Source organism: Bos indicus x Bos taurus, chromosome 5 (assembly GCF_003369695.1).
Source record: "Bos indicus x Bos taurus breed Angus x Brahman F1 hybrid chromosome 5, Bos_hybrid_MaternalHap_v2.0, whole genome shotgun sequence".
NCBI lineage: Eukaryota > Metazoa > Chordata > Mammalia > Artiodactyla > Bovidae > Bos > Bos indicus x Bos taurus.
In genome coordinates, this window is record NC_040080.1 from 45,507,736 (window position 1) to 45,533,625 (window position 25,890).

Below are 25,890 nucleotides of genomic sequence, written 5' to 3' on the forward strand. Positions count from 1 at the left end.
TTAAAAATGGTTAAGTGGTCAATTTTAGGTTGTGTGTATTTTACCACAGGAAGTAAAAAAGAAAGAAAAAAAATCCCATCACAAAGGACAAATATTGTATGATTCCAATCACATGAGGTCCTGAGAGGAGGCAAATTCATAAAGATCAGAGGTACACTGGCGCTTGCCAGAGGTGCAGAGGAGGGAGAATGAGGTATTCGTATATAATTGCAACAGAGTTTTATTTTTGATGTAAAACATTCTGTGGATGGATGGTGATGCTGGTTGTACAGTCACGTGAGTTTCCTTAATACCACTGAACTGTACACATAAAAGTGGGTAAAATGGTAAATTTGACAATTTTCAAATATTGAAACAATATTTGTTAAAGCTGAACCTTTGTGGGAAAACATAGCAGCACCTGAACGCTTTACAGTCTGTAAAACACTTTCACACTCAACATCGTGCAAGCTACCACAGCCCTGCGATGGAAGCATTTACTCTCCTAATGGCACCTGGGAAAACTAAGGTTCAGACTGGCCCCCTGTGGGGAAACTGGCAGGTCGTTCTGTTTTCTGGACTATGCCATTTCCTTAGAGGAAGAGAAATCCTTCAACCTTCCAGTAGTCTAAAAATGTACTTTCCTTCCGTAAATGTTCCCTGTTAGCTTGAGATGAGTCATAAACATTAATTACCGCTTGTCCGAAGAAGAGAGCTCAGAGGCCCAAGTCCCTAGGGGCCACAGGGAGCTGAGTCTGGCGGGGCCAATGGGGTCCCTCTGCAACTGGCATCAAGTGTCAACTCCCTTCTGGAACAGCCCCACCTCAGGGGGAAAGCTGCCTGAACTCTTCCTTCACAGAGACTCTGGGTCCCACTCTGCTGTCCACATCTCTCCATCTTCCATGAATGGGGAGAGAATTTGGCATCATGCAACCCTCCTTGATGGGGATAAAATGGAAGCAGTGATAGACTTCATTTTCTTGGGCTCCAAAATCACTGTAGATGGTGACTGCAGGCATAAAATTAAAAGACATTTGCTTCTTGGAAGAAAAGTTATGACCAACCTAGACAACGTATTAAAAAGCAGAGACATCACTTTGCCGACAAAGTTCCCTGTATTCAAAGCTATGATTTTTCCAGTAGTCAAGTTTGGATGTGAGAGTTGGACCATAAAGAAGGCTGAGCACTGAAGAAGTGATGCTTCTGAACTGTGGTGTTGGAGAAGACTCTTGAGAGTCCCTTGGACAGCAAGGAGATCCAACCAGTCCATCCTAAAGGAAATTAGTCCTGAATATTCATTGGAAGGGCTGATGCTGAAGCAGAAACTCCAATACTTTGGCCACCTGATGCGAAGAGCTGACTCATTTGAAAAGACCCTGATGGTGGGAAAGATTGAAGGTGGAAGGAGAAGGAACAACAGAGGATGAGCTGGTTGGATGACATCACCAGCTCAATGGACATGAGTTTGGGTAAACTCCTTGAGTTGGTGATGGACAGGGAGGCCTGGCGTGCTGCAGTTCATGGGGTTGCAAAGAGTCGGACATGACTGAAGGACTAATTGAACTGAGCTGAAGAACTTATAAAAAATTTCAAAAGGATAAATATGTACATAGATACATGTATAATGGAATCACTTTGCTATACACCTGAAGCTAATACAATATTGTAAATCAACTATACTTTAATAAAACATGGAAACAAACAAGTCACTGCCTGCTGAGTTCAAATGTGAGTTGATGCTGGAGAAGTAGAGTTAGAGACCATCACCAGGGGAAACCCTTCTTGCTGGAATATCAGGCCCTGGGGAGGGTGATAGAGGAGCCCCTGCTACTTGTGCTGGATCTCTACAGTCCTAAATCTTTGGCTTTCTTCCATTTTCAAAGCTCCTGTATCCTGGCCTCTCATTGCTAGTCTCCCTTTCTCTCCCTTATTCTTCCCTCAGTGTTTTCTTAAGTCCAAAATAAGTGCTTTCTCCCCTTGATCCTGCACACGTCCCTGGTTCCTGCATTGCTCTAGGGGTGGCCCAGTCGGGCCCTATTGCAGACTTCATAGATACAGGTGAGCTTCTCCAACTTCGTCTCCAGCTCCTGGGCTTTCTGCCTCATCTTCTCAGCCGATGCTGTCTTTGCCCCCTGCTGCAATTCCTGTGCATCTTTCACCAGGCAGTATACGTCCAGCCCCATGAATAAACCTGACACAATTCCTCTCCAGATACGGGCTCCTCTAGTCACTGACAGAGCTGTGCCTTGGAAATGACTTCTCACCTGCCGGGCACTTTGGACAGAGACTCGGCCAGTGGTTATGTAGTGCTGAGCAGTGGCTACTAATCGAGGGTAGCCTCTGGCCACCCTGATGGCACGAATATGCTTCCCAAATTCTTTAACTTTGATGAGATGCCTTTCATAGGATGTTATTTTGGCTCTGTCAAGGAGACTGGCCTGGGATTCTGCTGATGACAGGTTTACCTTTTCCACCACCATGGTGGAAATACCTGTTACAGCAGATGCTGCTCCCAGCCCTATTCCAGTGGCTGAGAGTCCCAGACTGAGGCCTGCTGTAAAGGGTGCCAGAACCACGCCAAGGATGCTCAGGGCACCAGACGCAATGCCGGTGGAGGAAGCTACCACATTGGAGATGGTGCAGTCCCTGTGCACCTTGTCAACATTGTCTGCGAGCTCATGGAGCTTTTTTATGTTCTCCTTCAACTCCTGTTTTACCTGAGGAAACTCCTTCAAAAACCTCTCCTTTTCCTGCTGGCATTTTTGGAGACTGTCTTTGTCCTCCTCGGCCAAGTCTGTTAGCAGCTTGATCAGATATTCATAGAGTACATCTGCCTCTTCCCTGTAACAGAACATTAAAGCCTTAGAAAGACAGTTTGCTTGTCTATGAAACAGGCTCAACAAGCTCTATCCTGCATAAACCATAGAGATTTTATTGTAAATCACAAGAATTATACTAATGTAAAAATATTTCCAACCTTAAACCCTCATTTGGATATTGCTAGTGCTCCATGTACTTATTCAGTCATGGAATAAATAAGCAAAGGTCATCTTAGGAGACCTTTAACTTAAGACAGATATTTGATAAAGACACCTCAAAGGCAGACCAATACCATCACTTCCAGACTGTGTGTAAATTGGGACCTTCACAGATAAACAAAGAGAATTGGGATTAGAGCAGAAAACCCTTCATTCAAGGACCTTAGTGTATAGTGAAGAGTCCACTTGTTCTTTACTCTTGGCTACTAGGATGTGGTCGCTAGGCACCAAGAATATTCTGGCTGATAAGAATGTCCTCGTTTGCCTGGGACTTTGGCCACTGGACTGTCTGGTAAGTTGACATGTGATGGGCCTCTGAGTCACGTGGTATCAGTTCTGACCTCTGGAGGAGCTGGGCTCTAGGGCATTGGTCTGACCTCTGGAAGGGGCTGGAGATGACAGGTCAGGGTAACTTGTTGTTAAATAGGGTGAGCATCTCTGGCAGGCAGTGCTCCATGTGTCCTGCCACACTGGACCTAGGACAGTAATGCATCCTGGGGACAATGGAAGCTTCATGTGTGAAACCTGCCCAGATCTGCCCTGTGGCTGATGGGAAACTGCCCCCTTCCCTGTAATAAATCATAACTGAGATCCTGAAGCTTTAAGTGAGTCTGTGCATCCTTCTAGGGAGTTCTAGAACCTGAGGGTGGTTGTGGGATCCCCCAAATTTTCCCTTGAGGGAAATGTAAGGACAGTCCTGGGACTGTGCCCTCACACTTTTCAGATTGGCTAACTGTGCGCCTAGAATTTTATTTTTTTAAAATCAAAACTCAGCTAGAAGGACCCTTAACGATCATTTTGCTGGCATCTGCTCTCACCCAAGCCTGATACCCTTGGCCTTCTCAGCAGAAGGACACTGGGTCTGTCCACTGCCCATATTGACTGGGAAGCAGGAGATGTGCTGTGAGCCATGTTCCTTGTGGGCCCTCCAGCCCACCTCACTGACTCCTGACCCAGCACCCAGGGCCCCTGACCTCTCAGGGGTCACGTGTTAATTTGTGACAGCTTCATGAGCCTGTGGCCCAAGGCTGTGTGGAACTTTATGGAACGTCTAAAGATTCAAGAGACTTGAGGAAACACCCATCTGAACGGCTGAGACTGAAGAGACTGGTGCTTGCACAGCTGGTGGAGGAAGTGTTTTCCTCTTTGGTGGGGATGCATGAGGCTCCTCAGAATCCCTCAAATGACACACAATCACAGCCACTTACTATGACCCTGGAGGGCTCCCTGAGCCACACGGCCTTCCCACTGTCAGGGTGGCTCCACGTAGACTAGAAGAGGGTCCCAGATGGAGGGAGATTCCAGGTCCCAGGCAGGGTAGGGAGGACAGGGTCATCCAGGGCCCTGTGCACAGCTTGACGGGATCCCATCAGGAGGGAAGAGATGTCCCTTCCCAATCCCAGGACCTCTGTTAGAGTCACACCCCTTCAGTTCTGTGTCCTTGGGGCCTACTCTCCTCACTCTAGTCCTGGCCCTGCTGCCCAGGCCTGCCTACTAGTCCTCCCACCTGGACCCTCTGCTCCACCTGACCCCTAGGTCTGACCCTCGTTCCCACCTCTGACTCTGCAGTTCACTCTGAGACCATTACTACAATCCATAAGATTGAATTGCTATTCCCACTGGACACTTAACCCATAGCAAATGTGAGACTCAGAGTTGGACAGGGCTAGTTCCAGGATCCTACCAGGTCCAATCAGTTCCCCTCTGGCCTCTCTGCCTTATTGGCCAGCAGGAACCTGCAGTGTTGGTATAATTCCTAAGATGGGGAATGAAAGAATTCTAGTCAGAATCCCCAGAAACACAAAATGATGTTTGGGTCAGGATTTTCCAACTTGACCCAAAGGAAGTCCTCTTTGGTTCTTGTCTCCAGGAAGAAGGTCCCTGATTCTTCCCAACAAGATTATTTTAAAATTAACATTTACTGAGCACCTACTCTGTATCAGCAATCATGAAAAGCACTTGCGTGCATGATCTCAGAGTCCTCACAATAAAACTGAACAGATGATGAAGCAGAGAGTAGTTCAGTAACTCTTCCAAGGTCATATAACCATCCCTTTCTTGCAGGTTTCATCTCTTCTCAACCCAACATCATTCAATGCCAACAAATAACACGAAGGAAACATTCCACATAGGATCTTGAGGAGGAACATCCTCAGATCCTGCCTGGAGATAACTAGCCTGGGAGAATCTTCCTGGGGGCATGTTGGTGACATTCCTGGTGTATCTGCACGGTTACCTGGACAAATCAGCCTCGGTCACAAAATTCTTCCAGGGTTCATCTTCAGTGAGCAGGAATTGCAGTTCTTCCAAACTCACACTCTTCTGGACATACTCAAAGACATCCTTATAGAAGCTTTGGCTCTCTAGACAGGAAAATAAAAATTGAAGATTCGAATAAACTATGGTGTGATGTAAACGGTATCGAGTATAGTGGTTAAAGTTCACCTTTCAGAGCAGCATTCATCTGGCATGCTGTTGATGGATTTATCTGGGGTCTCAGGTGGACTGTATGCACCAGCCCCAATTCATAAGTTAATGCCCAGACCCACCCACTCTGCAATGACTGTATTAGAAGATTGGGAGCTTTAGGCAGTAATTAGGTGAAATGAGGCCTTAAGTGTGGGCCTTAATTCAGTAATATCAGTGTCCATATTAAATGAAGAGATGTCAGATCTCTTCCTCTCTCTTTCTCTTCCTTGAAATGAAGTGCTCTTAGGTTTTCTTTTTCTCATGCATCACTAAGGGAGAAATGAACAGGGCTCACGTGGAGGAAACCCACAGCACTAGATCTGTGTGTTGACTGATTAAGGTGGTGTGGGTGGAGGAAACAACTGAGCACCTGGGGGTCTGCATGGGCATTTGAGAACAATAGAACTAGTACCTGCCTGAGGCAGTCACCTGGTAATCAGGTGTTTATATATGGCAGCACTGGGCAGGTGCCCTAGCACAGCACAGGAGAGAGGGGATTCTAGAGAAGGGGAGAGGTTTCTACTTGGAACTAACACATTCCAGGTAGAGGGGACAGCACGGCACTAGGCAGGACCTACTATGTGGCAGGCCCTGGCCCAGGCCACAGACACACATTATATTTGGTCCTCATCACAACATAGGGAAATATTCTTCGCATTTTACAGGTTAGGACAGGTAAGGTGCTCCAGGTCACACAGGTGTGGTAGGCAGCAAAGGCCAGATTGGGGTTCAGTTTAGAGTCCGCTGACCACACAGAGCAGCTGGGTGGGCAGCATGGCGAGAGGTGGAGGAAACAGCCTCTGTGTTGACACCCCAGGGTCTGGGAGCAGAAGGAGGCTTGGACCAAGGGAGAGGGCAGGAGAAGCTCCAGGGGACCTCCTCGCCCTGTCCCACTGGCCTTGGGGACTTGCTCTGCTGTGCCCACCCCCCATCATGGGCTGCCCTGCCTCACTTCTGAGTCATTAGCAGGGGGTCAGGAGGCAGGGGGAGGAAGTTAGCATCTAGTCTGTGGCTCCCTGAGGAGAGGACCAGGAAAGAGGCTGTGGGGACAGACCACCAAGTGTTAGGGGACTCCCCATTGCCTCTCTGGGGGATGCTTATCCACGCCTTTCTTGGTTCTTGATTACTGGGCAGGTTGATTTGGCCTGGAGCCACCACCCTCAATTCTGGGTCACAAGTAGGAACCTGCCAGAGATGAGGTGGCTGACTACCTGAGCAGTCCCTGGGATCTTCTGAGCTCATGGTGGCAGCAGCAGGGTCTCAGAGATCTCCCTTCAGCTAACCCGTCTGCGTCAGGCTGGAAGAAGGTGTCGTTTCACCCTTGGGGAAGAGAAAAGAGATTGTGGGCTTGATTGCATGTGAGCAGTGGCTGAGGGAGACGTGAGGGGCGAGGTCTTGGGTGGTTTCCCCTGGACAGCCACCAGTGCCACCTGGGCCTTAACCCAGCATTGTTCTCTGTCCCCTGAGCTCTGCAGATCACTTGTTAAGGAAAGTTACTCATCCTCCCACCGTCCTCCCCAGTCAGAGTTCTGCTCTCCTGTTGGGGTACAAGAGAGGACAATCAGACAGGGGACAGCCATCTGCGAAGTTTTAGGAGCAATAAAACCAGAGACAGAAGAACAGGTAGGAAGGGAATCCTCTGGAAATTACATGACGTTGGGAACGCTTGTGTTACTAATTGGTTATAGGTGATATTGATCCACTGTCTATGATGTGCAGGCCTCTGAAACTCACGTAAACTTAGGTCAGTCCAAGTTTTCCCATTTCTGCTGGAGCCCGGCCTTGAACCCAAGTCTTTCTGATCCAAATTCCAGGTTTGTGATGACTATGCTCTACTTGCTTTAATGTACAAAATGTCAATTTGTGGATGTATGTTAGTCGGAAAATGACTCTTTTTATTGCAAAATGATGTCATGCACCCTGTGCTCGAGTCTCTGCCTTGATAACATTCCTGGTGCTGTAGCTCCCACGGCCCACATCTTCCTCGCTTCTGCAATAGCCTTTATCCCACAAACCTTTTTTCTGGAGTCCCACCAGCCCCACTCCAATCCCTGCAGCCCTGCCCTGGTCAGCTGAGGACCCGAATGGTGTCATCTTTGCTGTCCACTCCTGATTGTTGGACTTCAGGCTGTTTTTAATTCTTTATGTAAGTAATAGTGCAAAGAACACTCTTCTTGCATAAAACTTTGCCTCCATTTAAGATTCTTTCATTAAGCCATTTCTAGAAGTAGAATGACTGGATCCAAGGGTATCAACACCTAACATTTTTTCACACTTCAGCTACTTTGTTATGCAAAGAAACTGTACAAATTTCCATTCACACATCTCATATGCGATGGTGTCCATCCTTTGTCTTGCCAGTTCTCTGTTATTTTTTTAAATAGCAGATCTTTATATAGAGAACTTCTTTTGGTTCCGGTTGTGACTATCTTCTGTTGGGAGATGAGAAAGGAAGCATGTCAATTACACTTAGGCAGTATTTTAAGAAGGCAAAAGAGTACTTATTTAAGTATTCTTGCTGAGACCTGACTGAAGTGATAGTAAAGGTCCTTATAGTTACAGTAACAGCTACTCGTGAGAGTGGCTTGTATTTCATATTTTGCTCTGCACTGGTAGTTACTCTAAGACTTTATAAATTATAATCCATATTGTTCTGATAACCAGGAGGTGTGTACTACTGTATCCCCTTTTACAGCTAAGGAAGCTGAAGCATAGATGTTCTGTGATTTGCCCAAGGTCAGAAACCTTCTTCCTGGAGAACTGAATCCCACCCCATTCTCTGGGCTCAAGACCCCATACCAGGCTTCTTCTCACTTTTCTGATAATAATAATACATAGAAAGCAAGGATGGTGGTGACAGGAACCCAGAGTGTTCACACTTCCTCCCTTGGCTGAAAATTATGACTGCTTTTTTTTTTTTTTTTTTAACCAATTGCAACTTTTTCCTTGCTCTGGTCTCCCCTCTCAGTAGATAGAGTTACTGAGATAATCACTGGTAAAACTGCTCCTGCCATTCTGTACAGCACCCAGTCTAGAGTGGCCCAACTTCCTTAGACTATCCCCCAAACCCCCTAACCTGAGCCCTGATCCTAGAATCTTTCTATCACCTTCCCTCTGCAATGCCCAGGATTCCCCTCAAGAATAGTAACCATCAGCTTGATTACCAGGGAGTATGCCTGGTGACGGAGGCGGTGGGCACCGACTGTGTGGATGGGAGAGAATTAACACAGACAGGCCCGTCTCCAGGCATGTGGGAGAGGAGAGCTGGCTTGTCCCCTGCCTCCTTCTCTGCCTCGAAGCTGTAGGACCCCAGGAGCCAGGGCAGCCAATTGAAATTGGGAAACACAAGGACCAAGAGCCAAGGCAGAGAGAGGAGGAGGGTGTGGGCAGAAAGGGCTGATCCTGGATGATGCCAAACACTTGAAAATGCATTTGGACCGTCCACCTCATCCTTCCATCCTTCCCTGCCATTCTTGTCCTGGTCCTGACCCTTGTCTGGGGCCTCAGCTGGGTGTGGATGCTGGATGGATCTCCCTTCTGCTGGATTAATATCTGAGTGTCCTCCTCTGTTAGCCTCTGATTGGTCACTTCCTGGAAAGGCTGCCAGTGGGAGAGGGGAGGACCCTAGAGAAGCCTGTCCCTGCCCAACTGCATGGCCAGACACAGAGACATTCCCTCCACGTGGGCAGACAGAGATTCTACCAAACCTCTTCTTCCACGTGGTACAGCTCATACTCTATGGGCAGAGACAGGAGGGGTAAAGGCAGTTTCAAATTCAAAGTCCTTAGCCCATCACCAGGCCCTCCCGATGATCCTACTCCTGTCTTCCTCACCCTCCTGACTCCACAGGGCCTGGACCAGGGGCTTGGAGGACTCCCAGCTGGGGGGACTCTGATTCCCTCCCAGCCTCCAGGCCTTCGCTCGGGCTGCCCCTCCAAGGCGTTTCCCTACCTGCCTCACCAGGTGAAATGTTACTTGTTCCTGGAGGCCCATCTCAAAAGCTTCCTCCGCCTTCTGTCTTCCTCTAATTCCCTTCCAGTCTCCCTTGGAATATTGCCCTTTCCTGCCTGTGGGTCTGTTTGTGTGGAGTTTCTGCAGCTCCCAGCACAGGGCGGGGGCTCTGTCTCTTCTCTGCTGCTCCTCCTGCTCCAGGGCTTCTGGGGCTCCCTCCACCCTCCCGGGCACAGCCTGGCTAAAATACGAGGTGTGGGACCTGTTACTGGGGCATGAATCAACCAGATTCTCAAAGACATAGTACTACACCTCTTTTACTTACAGTTAAGTAATTGCATTTGTTTTCCTTGTCTGTCTTCACAAAAGCTCTTTCTGATAGAGAGTGCCATCAGATTTCTGAGAGTTTCCATATATGGGCATCCCACGCTTTACCAGAAGATCACCCTCTGCCAGTAAAAGAGGACGTGATACCTACATGTTCTATGCTCTCCACCATCTTAGTTTAAGAAAGTTTCTGTATGAACACTGTACTCTCAGGCAGCAGGAAACACCTGCATTTTTCATATCTCCTTACTCCAGCCATGATATTTTTATAAGAAGAGAAAGAGGAAGAGAGAACTGTGGCAAAACATGAGGCTTACCTAAAATCTGATATACTGTCCTGAGCCCCTGAAGACTTGAGCAGGACATTTCTACACCTCCCCTCCCACAGGATGTCCAGTTCAGGTCTGGTCTGGGTGTGGGGCCCAGCTTCCCGCAGCCTCTTGCTCTCTGCTCCCAAACTGCTCCCTGGGACTTTGAGGGGAAAAGTGTAGAGTCATTTCTTGACTGCAATGGAGGCACTTTTGAAAGCACAGAAATGGGTGTGCTACTCTTTGACTGAGAAAAGTACCACATAAACATGTCCTGCTTGAATGAGAATGAGAAGAAGGAAAAAAAGGAAGGGGGAACAAAGAGAAAGAGGAAGAAACAAAAAGATTCTAATCAATCAATCAATCAATTCCAAAGGATCTAAATGAAAATGGAGAAGAAAAAGAACTAGAAACATACTAGAAAAAAATGTTAAAAATAATTTTGAGTTGGACCAACCATTCTCATCAAGACACAATTGCCTGAGTCATAAGGAAGGTCTGATTTATTTGACCTCTTGAAAACTAAATATTTCAAAAGGATGCTACAAACCAAGTCAGAAAAGAATGAGAGACTGGAAGACACTGTTTGCAATATTTATAGTAGACAAAGATGAACATTCCCAACACAGAGAGAGCCTAAAATCCACATGAAAAGACTGAATGCCGTTTTTCACAAATGCGTGAGAGATGTGAACAAACAATTCCTGGGGAGGCAACTTGCCCAGGGTTGCCTCTCCGTGGACAGAGTGGGGCCAAGTCCAGACCTTCTGACATGGGTATGTAAGAGAGGAGAGTGGAATGTTATTTTAATAATCCAGAAATTTCTAGGAATGTCTCTACCTTTATAAACACTTAGATCTAATCTCATGCCCCTCTTGTTATACTGATGTATCTACAGTTTTGTTAGGGGAAGCACACTGATTGAAACCGCCCACCCTGGCCAGGCACCATAGTAACCATTTGCATGAATTGTTTCATGACAGGAGATCCTTATAAGGAACACGGAACTAATAAGCCACCACCAACCGGAAGAGCTTGGGAAAGGTCTAAAGCCGACACCGTGTGTCCGTCCACTTCCCAGAATCCCTCTCGCTAGCATCCATTTTGGCTGAGTGATGCGTGCGCCACCAGGAAAGACTCTGAATTAGAATGATTGGCCAAAACCACCCGGAAACTAATGCCATCACCACAAAAGCCGAGACTGTGAGCCACGTGGCAGAGCAGTTCTCCTGGGTTCCCTTATGGTACTGCTCTCCACCTGGGTGCCTTTTCCCAATAAAATCTCTTACTTTGTCAGCACATGTGTCGCCTTGGACAATTCATTTGTGAGTATTAGACAAGAGTCCAGTTTCGGGCCCTGGAGGGGGTCCTCCTTCCTGTAACAGTTTGGCTTCTTGTCTTAAGATCATAAACCCTGTATCATCATGTGGGCGTTGCACAGCAGGGCCTGCGTCTCCCCACTTGGTCTCCTGTCCTTCCTCTCTCAGGTCTTCATTTTTCCCAGGACCTGGCACCGAGCAGGCACTCAGGACAGCGTGGGTGATGAAACCTGATTCCTTGTATCCCAAAAGAAACCGTTTGCCCCCATCAGTCCCCGCACGGCACCCAGGGGCAGACTCAAGGTGCCCAGGCCACAAGGAGGAAGGACTCTAGCCCCCCTGCCCTCCTCCATCCCCTCAGCTTTCTAGAAATTTCCCAAAGTACTGAGCACCCACAACATAAACCTTCCTTCTGGGGTTGCTGCTCATGTCTCACGGGTCCACATCCCAAGCAGAGACCACCTGTGCAGGCGTCTACCTCCCTCTTCACTGTTCAGGGGTCCCGGGGGTGGGAGGAAGCCATCAGAAACATCTGCTTCCACTTCCAGGCTCTGTCCTTTGGGCCATGGTCTCACTTCTCTGAGCTTCCATTTCCTTTCGTCAACTAGTGACAATCAAGGTTTTCTCAGACAGTGGTCCTGAGGATGGGGAGATGGGCGGGGGTCCTACCTCTTCTACTTACCCAGGAGTCTGCCTCTGACTGAGTGTGAACAAGATCCAGCTGTTCTCAGCTCTGCAGCTGCAGCCGCCTTTCGTGTGTCTCTGCAATAAACCACGCACACCTTCTGGTCCCAGATATATTCGGAGAACCAAAAGGGAAAGTGAAACCCTCACTTCTGAGTGGCTCAAGTTACCAACACCCTGCCCACCAGGCCCCGCCCAGAACTATTTCCCTACTCCTGCTGCCCCCTTAGAGAAACAACCCCAGCCCTAACATCTCACATCCTTCTGACACAGCCCACCCTGCCTCGGCTCCTTGAAGGAGACCTGCCACCAACACACTGTGAGTCCCTTGGCCAACCACTCCCCCACCCCATGGCTGACTTTCCAACCCTCGGCCCTCCCCTCCCCGCCCCCTCCGCAACCCACTCACCAGCCTGCCTGCTTTATTCACCTTATGCCACCAGCACGTGGCATGTTCCAGAACACACCAACTCCTCACCACACACTGGTCATATTGCTGCTGCCGAGGGTCACATCCACGTGGCTTCTAGGGTTTGTTCATGCAGGTCTTTCTGCCAGGGACACCTGCTGCATCGAACCCAGAGAAATCATACTCACTCTGTAAAGCCAAAGTCTGGCATCACCTCCTCTGAGAAGCCCTCCAGGACCTCCCCTGCAGAGTCCCCTGTCCCTGCTCTGCTCCCTTGGCACCTGGGAGAGGGGCCTAAGGCCACCCCTCAGCCTCTCTGTCCACGCCCCACCGAACTCCTTTTGATCAAGTCCTTCTAGACTTGGCCCTGCTGACAGGCACAGAACTAGTGCCTTCAGGTCCCAGCAACTCGCCTGAGGAGGCCCAGCCTTGGTGGTCAAGGTCATTTGGATGGAGGCCAAGTCTGTGGGAAGGGCTGAGAGCATGCTGTTATTTTCTACCCTGGATTATTTCTAGTTGCACAGTTTCTTTTGTCGAAGTGGAGGACCTTTACAGGAAGGCTGGTGATCTGGCAACTCAAAAGTCAACAACAGAAAACCGGTCTTCTTTTCTGTTTGGTTTCTGAGCAAAGAGCCACAGTGTATGGAGGGCTGAGCATTAGCCACCCTCTGTGCAGGCTCTGTCCATATCTTTCCTGTTGTTCTCTCACATCAGCTCTAGGAAGTGTGGGCTCCATTTTTCAGATAAAGAAACAGAAGAAAAGGTCCTAGGCCTGAGAGTACTGGTGGACTTCTCTTTTTTGCCCCCACCACAAGGGGCAGCAGTGGGGCTGGAACCCCATGGAGGCCCACCTGCCCTTCCGTCAGGGCTGCTTCATCCCAGAAAATGGCCCCAGTCATCATGGTCACCTTCGCCTTCCAGAGGGAGGGACAGAGGAGTGATGGGTGTTACTCCATGAGGACCACACCCTACAGTTTGGTCTGACAATTACCCTGGAACACAGACCAGGAATCTGACCTGATTTTTGCAGTAAGGTAGCTGCTGGCAGGGGCGAGGAGGGGGCTTTCTTCCAGCAACTCAGGAGAGGAACCAAGATTCAAACCAAGTTTGTCACTGCCTATTGTAAACGCCACTCCTTGTTTAAAGTTCCTTTTTTTTTTTCTTTAAATCATTTTTTTCCTCAGTAAACTCCCTCCTACTGATTCTTCTCTCTTCCACTAGCATGAGTTTATCTGGACATAAAGCAAAACCACCCTGAGATGCAGAACTCAGCTAATCCAGAGGAACTATGTCCAGTTGTCATGAAGGTCCTCTGCTGAGAATGCCTAATTGACGCCAGACCATCATGGACTCAATAAACACAAGCTCATGAGAGAGCCACCATGGGAACTGCAGACTCAAATCAAGGTGAGGATTCAGCAAGACTTAAATCCAGGGACGTGAGCTGAGACCACCCCATTTGGAGATCCTAAGGATTCGCCAACCTAGATATCATATTCAAAAGCAGAGATATTACTTTGCCAACAAAGATCCATCTAGTTAAGGCTGTGGTTTTTCCAGTAGTCATGTATAGATGTGAGAGTTGGACTGTGAAGAAAGCTGAGCGCCGAAGAATTGATGCTTTTGAACTGTGGTATTTGAGAAGACTCTTGAGAGTCCCTTGGACAGCAAGGAGATCCAACCAGTCCATCCTAAAGGAAATCAGTCCTGAATATTCATTGGAAGGACTGATGCTGAAGCTGAAACTCCAATATTTTGGCCACCTGATGTGAAGAGCTGACTCATTTGCAAAGACCCTGATGCTGGGAAAAATTGAAGATGGAAGGAGAAGGGGACGACAGAGGATGAACTGGTTGGATGGCATCACTGGCTCAATGGACATGAGTTTGGGTAAACTCCAGGAATTGCTGATGGACAGGGAGGCCTGGCGTGCTGCAGTTCATGAGGTCACAAAGATTCGGACATGACTGAACGATTAACTGAACTGCACTGAAGAACTTATAAAAAATTTCAAAAGGATAAATATGTACATAGATACATGTTTAATGGAATCACTTTGCTATACACCTGAAGCTAATACAATATTGTAAATCAACTATACTTTAATAAAACATGGAAACAAACAAGTCATTCCCTACTGAGTTCAAAGGTGAGTTGATGCTGGAGAAGTAGGGCTAGAGACTCTCACCAGGGGAAACCCTTCTTACTGGAATATCAGACCCTGGGGAGGGTGATAGAGGAGCCCCTGCTACTTGTGCTGGATCTCTACAATCCTAACTCTTTGGCTTTCTCCCATTTTCAAAGCTCCCCTATTCCTGGCCTCTCATTGCTAGTCTCCCTGCCTCTCCCTTATTCTGCCCTCAGTGTCTTCTTCAGTCCACAGTAAGTGCTTTCTCCCCTCGACCCTGCACGCGTCCCTGGTCCCTGCACTGCTCTAGGGGTGGCCCAGTTGGCCCTATTGCAGACTCTCATAGATCCTGGTGAGCTTCTCCAAGTTCTTCTCCAGCTCCTGGGCTTTCTGCCTCATGTTCTCAGCCGATGCTGTCTTTGCCCCGTCCTGCACGTCCTGTGCGTCCTTCACCAGGGAGTACAGGTTTACATTTTCCACCACCATGGTGGAATTACCTGTTACAGCAGCTGCTGCTCCCAGCCCTATTCCAGTGGCTGAGAGTCCCAGACTGAGGCCTGCTGTAAAGCATGCCAGAACCATGCCAAGGATGCTCAGGGCACCAGACACAATGCTGGTGGAGGAGGGTACCACATGGGAGATGGTGCAGTCCCTGTGCACCTAGTCAACATTGTCTGCGAGCTCACGGAGCTTTTTTATGTTCTCTTTCAGCTCCTGTTTTACCTGAGGAAACTCCTTCAAAAACCTCTCCTTTTCCTGCTGGTATTTTTGGACCCTGTCTTGGTCCTCCCTGGACAAGTCTGTTTGCAGCTTGATCAGATATTCACAGAGTACATCTGCCTCTTCCCTGTAACAATGAACATTAAAGCCTTAGAAAGACAGTTTGCTTGTCTATGAAACAGGCTCAACAAGCTCTATCCTGCATAAACCACAGAGATTTATTGTAAATCACAAGAATTATACTAATGTAAAAAAGTTTCCAAGCTTAAACCCTCATTTGGATATTGCTAGTGCTCCATGTACTTATTCAGTCATGGAATAAATAAGCAAAGGTCATCTTAGGAGACCTTTAACTTAAGAGAGATATTTGATATCTCTCTTAAGGCAGACCAATACCATCACTTGCAGACTGTGTGTAAAATGGGAACTTCACAAATAAACAAAGAGAATTGGGATTAGAGCAGAAAACCCTTCATTCAAGGACCTTAGTGTATAGTGAGGAGTCCTCTTTTTCTTTGCTCTTGGCTGCTAGGATGTGGTCACTAGGCCCCAAGAATATTCTGGCTGATAAGAATGTCCTCGTCTGCCTGGGGCTTTGGCCACTGGACAGTCTGATGAGTTGACATGTGATGGGCCTCTGGGTCACGTGGTATCAGTTCTGACCTCTGGAGGAGCTGGGTGCTAGGGCATTAGTCTGAGCTCTGGGAGGGGCTGGAGATGACAGGTCAGGGTAATTTGTTGTTAAATAGGGTGAGCACCCTGGTGGGCAGTGCTCCATGTGTCCTGCCACACTGGACCTAGGACAGTAATGCATCCTGGGGACAATGTAAGCTTCGAGTGTGAAACCTGCCCAGATCTGCCCTGTGGCTGATGGGAAACTGCCCCCTTCCCTGTAATAAATCATAACTGAGATCCTGAAGCTTTAAGTGAGTCTGTGCATCCTTCTATGGAGTTCTAGAACCTGAGGGTGGTTGTGGGATCCCCCAGTTTTTCCCTGAGGGAAATGTAAGGACAGTCCTGGGACTGTGCCCTCACACTTTTCAGATTGGCTAACTGTGCGCCTAGAATTTTATTTTTTTAAAATCAAAACTCAGCTAGAAGGACCCTTAACGATCATTTTGCTGGCATCTGCTCTCACCCAAGCCTGATACCCTTGGCCTTCTCAGCAGAAGGACACTGGGTCTGTCCACTGCCCATATTGACTGGGAAGCAGGAGATGTGCTGTGAGCCCTGTTCCTCGTGGGCCCTCCAGCCCACCTCAATGACTCCTGACCCGGCACCCAGGGCCCCTGAACAGTCAGGGGTTACATGTTAATTTGTGACAGCTTCATGAATGTCCACCCCAAGGCTGTGTGGAACTTTATGGAACGTCTAAAGATTCAAGAGACTTGAGGAAACACCCATCTGAACGGCTGAGACTGAAGAGACCGGTGCTTGCACAGCTGGTGGAGGAAGTGTTTTCCTCTTTGGTGGGGATGCATGAGGCTCCTCAGAATCCCTCAAATGACACACAATCGCAGCCACTTACTATGACCCTGGAGGGCTCCCTGAGCCACACGGCCTTCCCACTGTCAGGGTGGCCCACGTAGACTAGAAGAGGGTCCCAGATGGAGGGAGATTCCAGGTCCCAGGCAGGTTATGGAGGACACGGTCTGCAGGGCCCTCTAGCCCAGCTTGAGGGGATCCCATCAGGAAGGGAAGAAATGTTCCCTCTCCCACTCCCAGGACCTCTGCTCGGGTCACAGCCCCTTCAGTTCTGTGTCCTTTGGGCCTACTCTCCTCACTCTAGTTCTGGCCCTGCTGCCCAAGCCTGCCTACTAGTCCTCCAACCTGGACTCTCTGCTCCACCCTGACCCTTAGGTCTGACCCTGGTCTAGGCCTCCCTGGTTCTTTGGACAAGATGACTACACTTGGTTCCCCACCACTGACTCTGCAGTTCACTCTGAGGCCATCACTATAATCCATCAGATTGATTTGCTATTCCCACTGGACACTTAACACATAACAAATCTGAGACTCAGAGTCTTAAACCCACAGGCCCAGAGTTAGACAGGGCTAGATCCAGGATCCCACCAGGTCCAATCAGTTCCCCTCCAGCCTTTCTGCCTTATTGGGCAGCAGGAACCTGCAGTGTTGGTATAATTCCTAAGACAGAGAATGAAAGAATTCTAGTCGGAATCCCCAGAAACACAAAATGATGTTTGGGTCAGGATTTTCTGACTTGACCCAAAGGAAGTCCTCTTGGTTCTCGTCTCTAGGAAGAAGGTCCCTGATTCTTCCCAACAAACTTATTTTAAAATTAAGATCGAAAAAAAAATAAATAAAATAAAATTAAGATCGATTGAGCACCTACTCTGTGTCAGCAATCATGAAAAGCACTTGCATGCATGATCTCAGAATACTCACAGTAAAACTGAACAGATGATGAAGCAGAGAGTAGTTCAATAACTCATCCAAGGTCATATAACCTGCCCTTCCTTGCAGGTTTCCTCTCTTCTCAACCCACCATCATTCAATGCCAACAAATAACACGGAGGAAACATTCCACATAGGATCTTGAGGAGGAACATCCTCGGATCCTGCCTGGAGGAAACTAACCTGGGAAAACCTTCCTGGGGGCATGTTGGGGACATTCCTGGTGTACCTGCATGGTTACCTGGACAAATCAGCCTCGGTCACAAAATTCTCCCAGGGTTTGTCTTCAGTGAGCAGGAATTACAGTTCTTCCAAACTCACACTCTACTGGACATACTCAAAGACATCCTTATAAAAGCTTTGGCTCTCTAGACAGGAAAATAAAAATTGAAGTTTCAAGTAAACTATGGTGTGATGTAAACAGTATCGAGTATAAGTGGTTAAAGTTCACCTTTCTGAGCAGCATTCATCTGGCATGCTGTTGATGGATTTATCTGGGGTCTCAGGTGGACTGTATGCACCAGCCCCAATTCAAAAGTTAACGCCCAGACCCGCCCACTCTGCAATGACTGTATTAGAAGATAGGGGGCTTTAGGCAGTAATTAGGTGAAATGAGGCCTTAAGTGTGGGGCCTTAATTCAGTAATATCAGTGTCCTTATTAAATGAAGAGACGTCAGCTCTCTTCCTTTCTCTCTCTTCCCTGAAGTATTAAGTGTCCTTAGGTTTTTTCTCATGGATCACTAAGGGAGAAATGTGAGCATCACTCAGGGCTCACATGGAGGGAACCCACAGCACTAGATCTGTGTGTTGACTGACTGGGGTGGTGTGGGTGGAGGAAACAACTGAGCACCTGGGTGTCTGCATGGGCATTTGAGAACAATAGAACTAGTACCGGCCTGAGGCAGTCACCTGGTAATCAGGTGTTTATACATGGGAGCATTGGGCAGGTGCCCTAGCACAGCACAGGAGAGAGGGGATTCTAGAGAAGGGGAGAGGTTCTACCTGGAACTAACACATTCCAGGTAGAGGGGACAGCACGGCACTAGGCAGGACCTACTATGCGGCAGGCCCTAGCCCAGGCCACCGACACACATTATATTTGATCCTCATCACAACATAGGGAAATATTCTTCTCATTTTACAGCTAGGACAGGTAAGGTGCTCCAGGTCACACAGGTGTGGGAAGAAGCAAAGTCCAGATTGGGGTTCAGTTTAGAGTCCGCTGACCCTCACAGAGCAGCTGGGTGGGCAGCAGGGCAAGGGTGGAGGAAACAGCCTCTGTGTTGACACCCCAGGGTCTGGGAGCAGAAGGAGGCTTGGACCAAGGGAGAGGGCAGGAGAGGCTCCAGGGGACCTCCTCTCTCTGTCCCACCTGGCCTTGGGGACTTGCTCTGCTGTGCCCGCCCCATCCATGGGCTGTCCTGGCCTCACTTCTGAGTCATTAGCTGGGGGTCAGGAGGCAGGGGGAGGAAGTTAGCATCTTGTCCGTGGCTCCCTGAGGAAAGGACCAGGGAAGAGGTTGTGGGGACAGACCACGAAGTGTCAGGGGACTCCCCATTGCCTCTCTGGGGGATGCTTATCCACACCTTTCTTGGTTCTTGATTACTGGGCAGGTTAATTTGGCCTGGAGCCACCACCCTCAATTCTGGGTCACAAGTAGGAACCTGCCAGAGAGGTGGTGGCTGACTACCTGAGTGGTCCTTGGGAACTTCTGAGCTCATGGTGGCAGCAGCAGGGTCTCAGAGATCTCCCTTCAGTTCACTGGTCTGTGTCAGGCTGGAAGAAGGTGTCCTTTCACCCTTGGGGAAGAGGAAACAGATTGTGGGCTTGATTGCACGTGAGCAGTGGCTGAGGGAGCAGCGAGGGGCGAGGTCCTGGGTGGTTTCGCCTGGGACAGCCACCAGTGCCACCATGTGCCGGGAGCCGGTGAGGCATTCCGCTCGTGACAAAGGTCATGAGGAAGGAGGCTCGGCATACGCAAAGGCGGGATCGAGCCTCAGGAGTCCGCCCGGATATTCTCGAGCATTTCCCCGCCCCCCCCCCCCCAAAAAAAAAAAAACCCAGAGTCTGCCTACTTTATTGCTTTGTGCTCTCACCTCTGACTTTACTGGGGGCTGTCCCCTACCACCATCTCACTCTCTCTGTCAAAGAGTTAACTTACAGCTCCAATTAATAAAGTTCCTGGGCAATTAGGAGTGTTTAAATCCAAACCCCTCAGATGGCTCTCTAACTCGCCTGACAAGTTTACCCGGACTCCTGCAGCTATGCATACGATTGTTTACAGTCTCCCAGCCTCAAGAGGCACGGGAAGCTTAAGATATTCAAATAGCTTAGAGCATCTCAGAGAGTTAGAAACTGTCAGAATAAACTAGTATAGGATTTCATTGATGAGTCAATGTTTGTTGCCAAGTTTTCACATCCCCTGAATTGTATCCTTGAATATGTATTAATTAATAGTGGGTATGTAGAAAAAATAAGTAGTGGCCTTGGTGTTAGTAACTTTAGACCCTTAAGGTAATAAATTCTTTCCTTTGTTGTAAACCCATTACACATCCGCCCTATAGGAATGCAATTTTATCTTCGGAAGATGGCGCCAAACCTTAAAATAATTACTCTTAGAGAAAATAAGTCTTTGTTGATAAGTGCTTGTCAAGAGTCATAAAATGTTAGTAGGCCTTCTGGCCAGAAGATGATGTAAATCACCTAAACCATTTGCATACGATAAATTTGCAGGAAAGAACCCTGGTTTTTGATAAGAATCAAAGACTGCTGACTTTGCATCCCCTATTATCCTCTATGTGTAACTTAGTGTATAAAAGCCCCTGTTAAAAATAAAGCTACGGGCCTTGCTCACCAACGCTTGGTCTCCCCATGTCATTCTTCCCTTTAACTTCCAGCTGAGTCTCCATCTGGAGCACGGAACCCACCACGCTTACTAATTATGCCTGGGGTTCTAAGACCCACTCGAGAAGGTGTCTAGGGTGAGGCACCTTCCGCTATTCGAGAGGGCGCCTGCGGCCTACGTAAGTGGTGCAAACTTCTTGTCTTGAAGTTTTATTGGTCTCCCGCGTAAACCAAGCTACTCAGCTTCTTTTCTCCACTGAATTTTCCTACTGAGCTATCCTCATTCTATTACTCTTTATATCTTTGATAAATAAATAAATAGTCGCCGACGCCGTCTCCCCTTCGAATACCCTGGATCAGCCGGGGCTGGTCCTCGGCAACCATGGATTTAACCTAGCGTGGTTCTCTGTCCCCTGGGCTCTGCAGATCACTTGTTAAAGAAAGTTACTCATCCTACCGCTGTCCTCCCCAGTCAGAGTTTTGCTCTCCTGTTGGGGTACAAGGAGAGGATAATCAGACAGGAGAGAGCCATCTGCGAAGTTATAGGAGCAATAAAACCAGACACAGAAGATCAGGTAGGAAGGGAATCCCCTGGAAATTACATGAGGTTGGGAATGTTTGTGTTACTAATTGATTATAGGTGATATTGATCCACTGTCTATGATGTGCAGGCCTCTGAAACTCACGTAAACTTAGGTCAGTCCAAGTTTTCCCATTTCTGCTGGAGCCCGGCCTTGAACCCAAGTCTTTCTGATCCAAATTCCAGGTTTGTGATGACTATGCTCTACTTGCTTTAATGTACAAAAAATGTCAATTTGTGGATGTATGTTAGTCGGAAAATGACTCTTTTTATTGCAAAATGATATCATGCACCCTGTGCTCGAGTCTCTGCCTTGATAACATTCCTGGTGCTGTAGCTCCCACGGCCCACATCTTCCTCGCTTCTGCAATAGCCTTTATCCCACAAACCTTTTTTCTGGAGTCCCACCAGCCCCACTCCAATCCCTGCAGCCCTGCCCTGGTCAGCTGAGGACCCGAATGGTGTCATCTTTGCTGTCCACTCCTGACTGTTGGACTTCAGGCTGTTTTAAATTCTTTATGTAAGTAATAGTGCAAAGAACACTCTTCTTGCATAAAACTTTGCCTCCTTTTAAGATTCTTTCATTAAGCTATTTCTAGAAGTAGAATGACTGGATCCAAGGGTATCAACATCTAACATTTTTTCACACTTAAGCTACTTTGTTATGCAAATAAACTGTACAAATTTACATTCACACATATCATATGTGATGGTGTCCATCCTTTGTCTTATCTCCATTATTTTTTTAAATAGCAGATCTTCATATAGAGAGCACTTCTTTTGGTTCTGGTTGTGACTATCTTCTATTGGGAGATGAGAAAAGAAAGCATGTCAATTACACTTAGGCAGTATTTTAAGAAGGCAAAAGAGTACTTATTTAAGTATTCTTGCTGAGACCTGACTGAAATGATAGTAAAGGTCCTTATGGTTATAGTAGCAGCTACTCATGAGAGGCTTGTATTTCTGATTTTGCTGTGCACTGGTAGTTACTCTAAGACTTTATAAATTATAATCCATATTGTTCTGATAACCAGGAGGTGTGTACCGCTGTATCCCCGTTTACAGCTAAGGAAGCTGAAGCATAGATGTTCTGTGATTTGCCCAAAGTCAGAAATCTTCTTCATGGAGAACTGGATCCCACCCCACTCTCTGGGTTCAAGATCCCATACCCGGCTTCTTTTCATTGTGCTGCTAACAACAATAATAAATAAAAAGCAGGGATGGTGGTGACAGGAACCCAGAGTTTTCACACTCCCTCCCTTGGCTGAAAATTATGACTGCTTTTTATTTACCAATTGCACCTTTATCCTTGCTCTGGTCACCCCTCTCAGTAGATAGAGTTACCGAGACAATCTCTGGTAAAACTGCCCCTGCCATTCTCTGCAGCACTCAGTCTAGGTGTGGGACTTGTTACTGGGGCATGAATCAACAAGATTCTCAAAGACATAGCATTACACCTCTTTTACCTACAGTTGAGTAATTCCCTTTGTTTTCCTTGTCTGTCTTCATAAAAGCTCTTTCTGGTAGAGAGTGCCATCAGACTTCTGAGCGTTTCCATTTATGGGCATCCCATGCTTTTCCAGAAGATCATCCTCTGCCAGTAAAAGAAGATGTGAGACCTACATGGTCTATGCTCTCCACCATCTTGGTTTAAGAAAGCTTTTGTATGAACATTGTACTCTCAGGTAGCAGAAAACACCTGCTTTTTTTTTTCAAGTCTCCTTACTCCAGCCATGATATTTTTATAAGAGGAGAAAGAGGAAGAGAGAACTGTGGGAAAACATGAGGCTTACCTGAAATTGGATATCCTATCCTGAGACTTGAAGACTTGAGCAGGACATTCCTAAACCTCCCCTCCCACAGGATGTCCAGTCCAGGTCTGGTCTGGGTGTCGGGCCGAGCTTCCTCTAGCCTCTTGCTCTCTGCTCCCAAACTTCTGCCTGGGACTTTGAGGGGAAAAGCATGGAGTCATTTCCTGACTGCAATGGAGGCACTTTTGAAAGCAGAGAAATGGGTGTGCTACTCTTTGACTGAGAAAAGTACCATTTAAACATGTCCTGCTTGAATCAGGAGAAGGAGAAGGAAAAAAAGGAAGGGGGGATGAAGAGAAAGAGAAAGAAACAAAAAGATTCTAAACAATCAATCAACAAATTCCAAAGGATCTAAATGAAAATGGAGAAGAAAAAGAACTAGAAACATATTATAAAAAATGTTAAAAATAATTTTGGGTTGTGGAAACCATTCTCATCAATTGCTGGAGCCATAAGGAAGGTCTGATTTATTTGACCTCTTGAAAACTAAATATTTCAAAAGGATGCTACAAACCAAGTCAGAAAAGAATGAGAGACTGGAAGACACTGTTTGCAATATTTATAGTAGACAAAGATGAACATTCCCAACACAGAGAGAGCCTAAAATCCACAGGAAAAGACTGAATGCCGTTTTTCACAAATGGGTAAGAGATGTGAACGAACAAATCCCAGGGAGGCAACTTGCCCAGAGTCACACAGCCCTCCGTGGACAGAGTGGGAGCAAGTCCAGACCTTCTGACATGCGTATGTAAGGGAGGGGAGTGAAATGTGATTTCAATAACCCAGAAATTTCTAGGATGCCTCCACCTTTATAAACACTTAGATCTAATCTCATGCCCCTCTTGTTATACTGATGTATCTACAGTTTTGTTAGGGGAAGCACACTGATTGAAACCGCCCACCCTGGCCAGGCACCATAGTAACCATTTGCATGAGTTGTTTTATGACAGGAGATCCTTATAAGGAATATGGAACTAATAAGCCACCACCAACCGGAAGAGCTCGAGAACGCTCTAAAGCAAACACCGCGTGTCCGTCCACTTCCCAGAATCCCTCTCGCTAGCATCCATCTTGGTTGAGCGATGCGTGCGCCACCAGCAAAGACTCTGAATTAGAATGATTGGCCAAAGACCACCCAGAAACTAATCCCATCACCACAAAAGCCGAGACTGTGAGCCACGTGGCAGAGCAGTTCTCCTGGGTTCCCTTACCCTACTGCTCTCCACCCGGGTGCCTTTTCCCAATAAAATCTCTTGCTTTGTCAGCACATGTGTCTGCTCGGAGAATTCATTTCCGAGTGTTAGACAAGAGCCCAGTTTTGGGCCCTGGAAGGGGTCCTTCTTCCTGCAACAGTTTGGCTTCTTGTCTTAAGATCATAAACCCTGTATCATCATGTGGGCGTTGCACAGCAGGGCCTGCGTCTCCCCACTTGGTCTCCTGTCCTTCCTCTCTCAGGCCTTCATTTTTCCCCAGGACCTGGCACTGAGCAACACTCAGGGCAGTGTGGGTGATCAAACCTGATTCCTTGTATCACAAAAGAAACCGTTTACCTCATCAGCCCCCGCACAGCACCCAGGGGCAGACTCAAGGCGGCCAGGCCACAAGGAGGAAGGACTCTAGCCCCCCTGCCCTCCTCCATCCTCTCAGCTTTCTTGAAATTTCCCAAAGGACTGAGCACCCACAACATACACCTTCCTTCTGGGGTCGCTGCTCATGTCTCAGGGGTCCACATCCCAAGCTGAGACCACCTGAGCAGGCGTCTACCTCCCTCTTCACTGTTCAGGGGTCCCGGGGGTGGGAGGAAGCCGTCAGAAACACCTGCTTCCACATCCAGGCTCTGTCCTTCGGGCCATGGTCTCACGTCTCTGAGCTTCCATTTCCCTTCTTTTGTCAACTAGTGACAATCAAGGTTTTCTCAGACAGTCCTCCTGAGGATGGGGAGATGGGCGGGGGTCCTACCCACCCTGCTTACCCAGGAGTCTTCCTCTGGCTGAGTGTGGACAAGATCCAGTTCTCAGCCTGTAGATACAGCCACCTTCTGTGTGTCTCTGCAATAAACCACGCACACCTTCTGGTCCCAGATATATTCGGAGAACCAAAAGGGAAAGTGAAACCCTCACTTCTGAGTGCCTCAAGTTACCAACATCCTGCCCACAGGGCCCCACCTAGACCTATTTCACCCTCCTGCTGTCCCCTTAGAGAAACAACCCCAGCCCTGACATCTAACGTCCTTCTGACACAGCCCACCCTGCCTTGGCTCCTTGAAGGAGACCTGCCACCAACACACCATGAGCCCCTTGGCCAACCACTCCTCCACCCCTTGGCCGTCGTTCCACCCCCTCAACCCTCTCCACCCACCCACTCACAAGCCTGCCTGCTTTATTCACCCTCATGCCGCCAGCAAGTGGCACAGTTGCAGAACACACCAGCTCCTCACTGCATACTGGTCATATTGCTGCTGCCGAGGGTCACATCCACGTGGTTTCTAGGGTTTGTTCATGCAGGTCCTTCTGCCAGGGACACCTGCTGCATCGAACCCGGAGAAATCATACTCACCTTGTAAAGCCAAAGTCTGGCATCACCTCCTCTGAGAAGCCCTCCAGGACCTCCCCTGCAGAGACCCCTGTCCCTGCTCTGCTCCCTTGGCACCTGGGAGAGGGGCCTAAGGCCACCCCTCAGCCTCTCTGTCCACGCCCCACCCAACTCCTTTTGATCAAGTCCTTCTAGACTTGGCCCTGCTGACAGGCGCAGAACTAGTGCCTTCAGGTCCCAGCAACTCGCCTGAGGAGGCGCAGCCTTGGTGGTCAAGGTCATTTGGATGGAGGCCAAGTCGGTGGGAAGGGCTGAGAGCATGCTGCTATTTTCTACCCTGGATTATTTCTAGTTGCACAGCTTCTTTTGTCGAAG

The 25,890-nt window shown here is 48.1% G+C and overlaps 1 protein-coding gene across 8 annotated transcripts; it reads right to left on the reverse strand.

Annotated features, from left to right (window-relative positions):
* Nucleotides 1-204: 204 nt before the first annotated feature.
* LOC113892652 (apolipoprotein L3-like) lies at nucleotides 205-25,014 on the reverse strand. 8 transcript variants are annotated; one of them, XM_027541768.1, is made up of 7 exons: nucleotides 12,074-12,214; nucleotides 10,082-10,235; nucleotides 9,763-9,886; nucleotides 7,221-7,918; nucleotides 6,698-6,806; nucleotides 5,254-5,380; nucleotides 1,580-2,820 (listed from the first exon to the last, which is right to left on the reverse strand). In XM_027541768.1, exons 5-7 carry the CDS (start codon nucleotides 6,726-6,728, stop codon nucleotides 1,992-1,994), a joined length of 987 nt encoding a protein of 328 aa, XP_027397569.1. In that variant the 5' UTR covers nucleotides 6,729-6,806; nucleotides 7,221-7,918; nucleotides 9,763-9,886; nucleotides 10,082-10,235; nucleotides 12,074-12,214; the 3' UTR covers nucleotides 1,580-1,991. The 8 variants fall into 8 exon arrangements, with proteins under 8 accessions (XP_027397570.1, XP_027397568.1, XP_027397569.1 ...); XM_027541770.1 differs by lacking the exon at nucleotides 9,763-9,886; XM_027541769.1 differs by lacking the exons at nucleotides 7,221-7,918; nucleotides 9,763-9,886; nucleotides 10,082-10,235 and adding an exon at nucleotides 12,506-13,016 and having other exon boundaries at nucleotides 205-2,820; nucleotides 12,074-12,153.
* Between the last annotated feature and the right edge of the window lie 876 nt (nucleotides 25,015-25,890).

What these genes read in the sequence shown, in the direction of transcription:
- LOC113892652 (XM_027541769.1), bottom strand. Translation starts at nt 6,728, where the DNA reads ATGAGCTCAGAAGATCCCAGGGACTGCTCAG. An exon ending in AGATCCCAGGGACTGCTCAG is followed by an intron (nt 5,381 to 6,697) that starts GTAGTCAGCCAC and finishes TTTCCTGTCTAG; the next exon opens with AGAGCCAAAGCTTCTATAAG. An exon ending in ACCGAGGCTGATTTGTCCAG is followed by an intron (nt 2,821 to 5,253) that starts GTAACCGTGCAG and finishes GTTCTGTTACAG; the next exon opens with GGAAGAGGCAGATGTACTCT.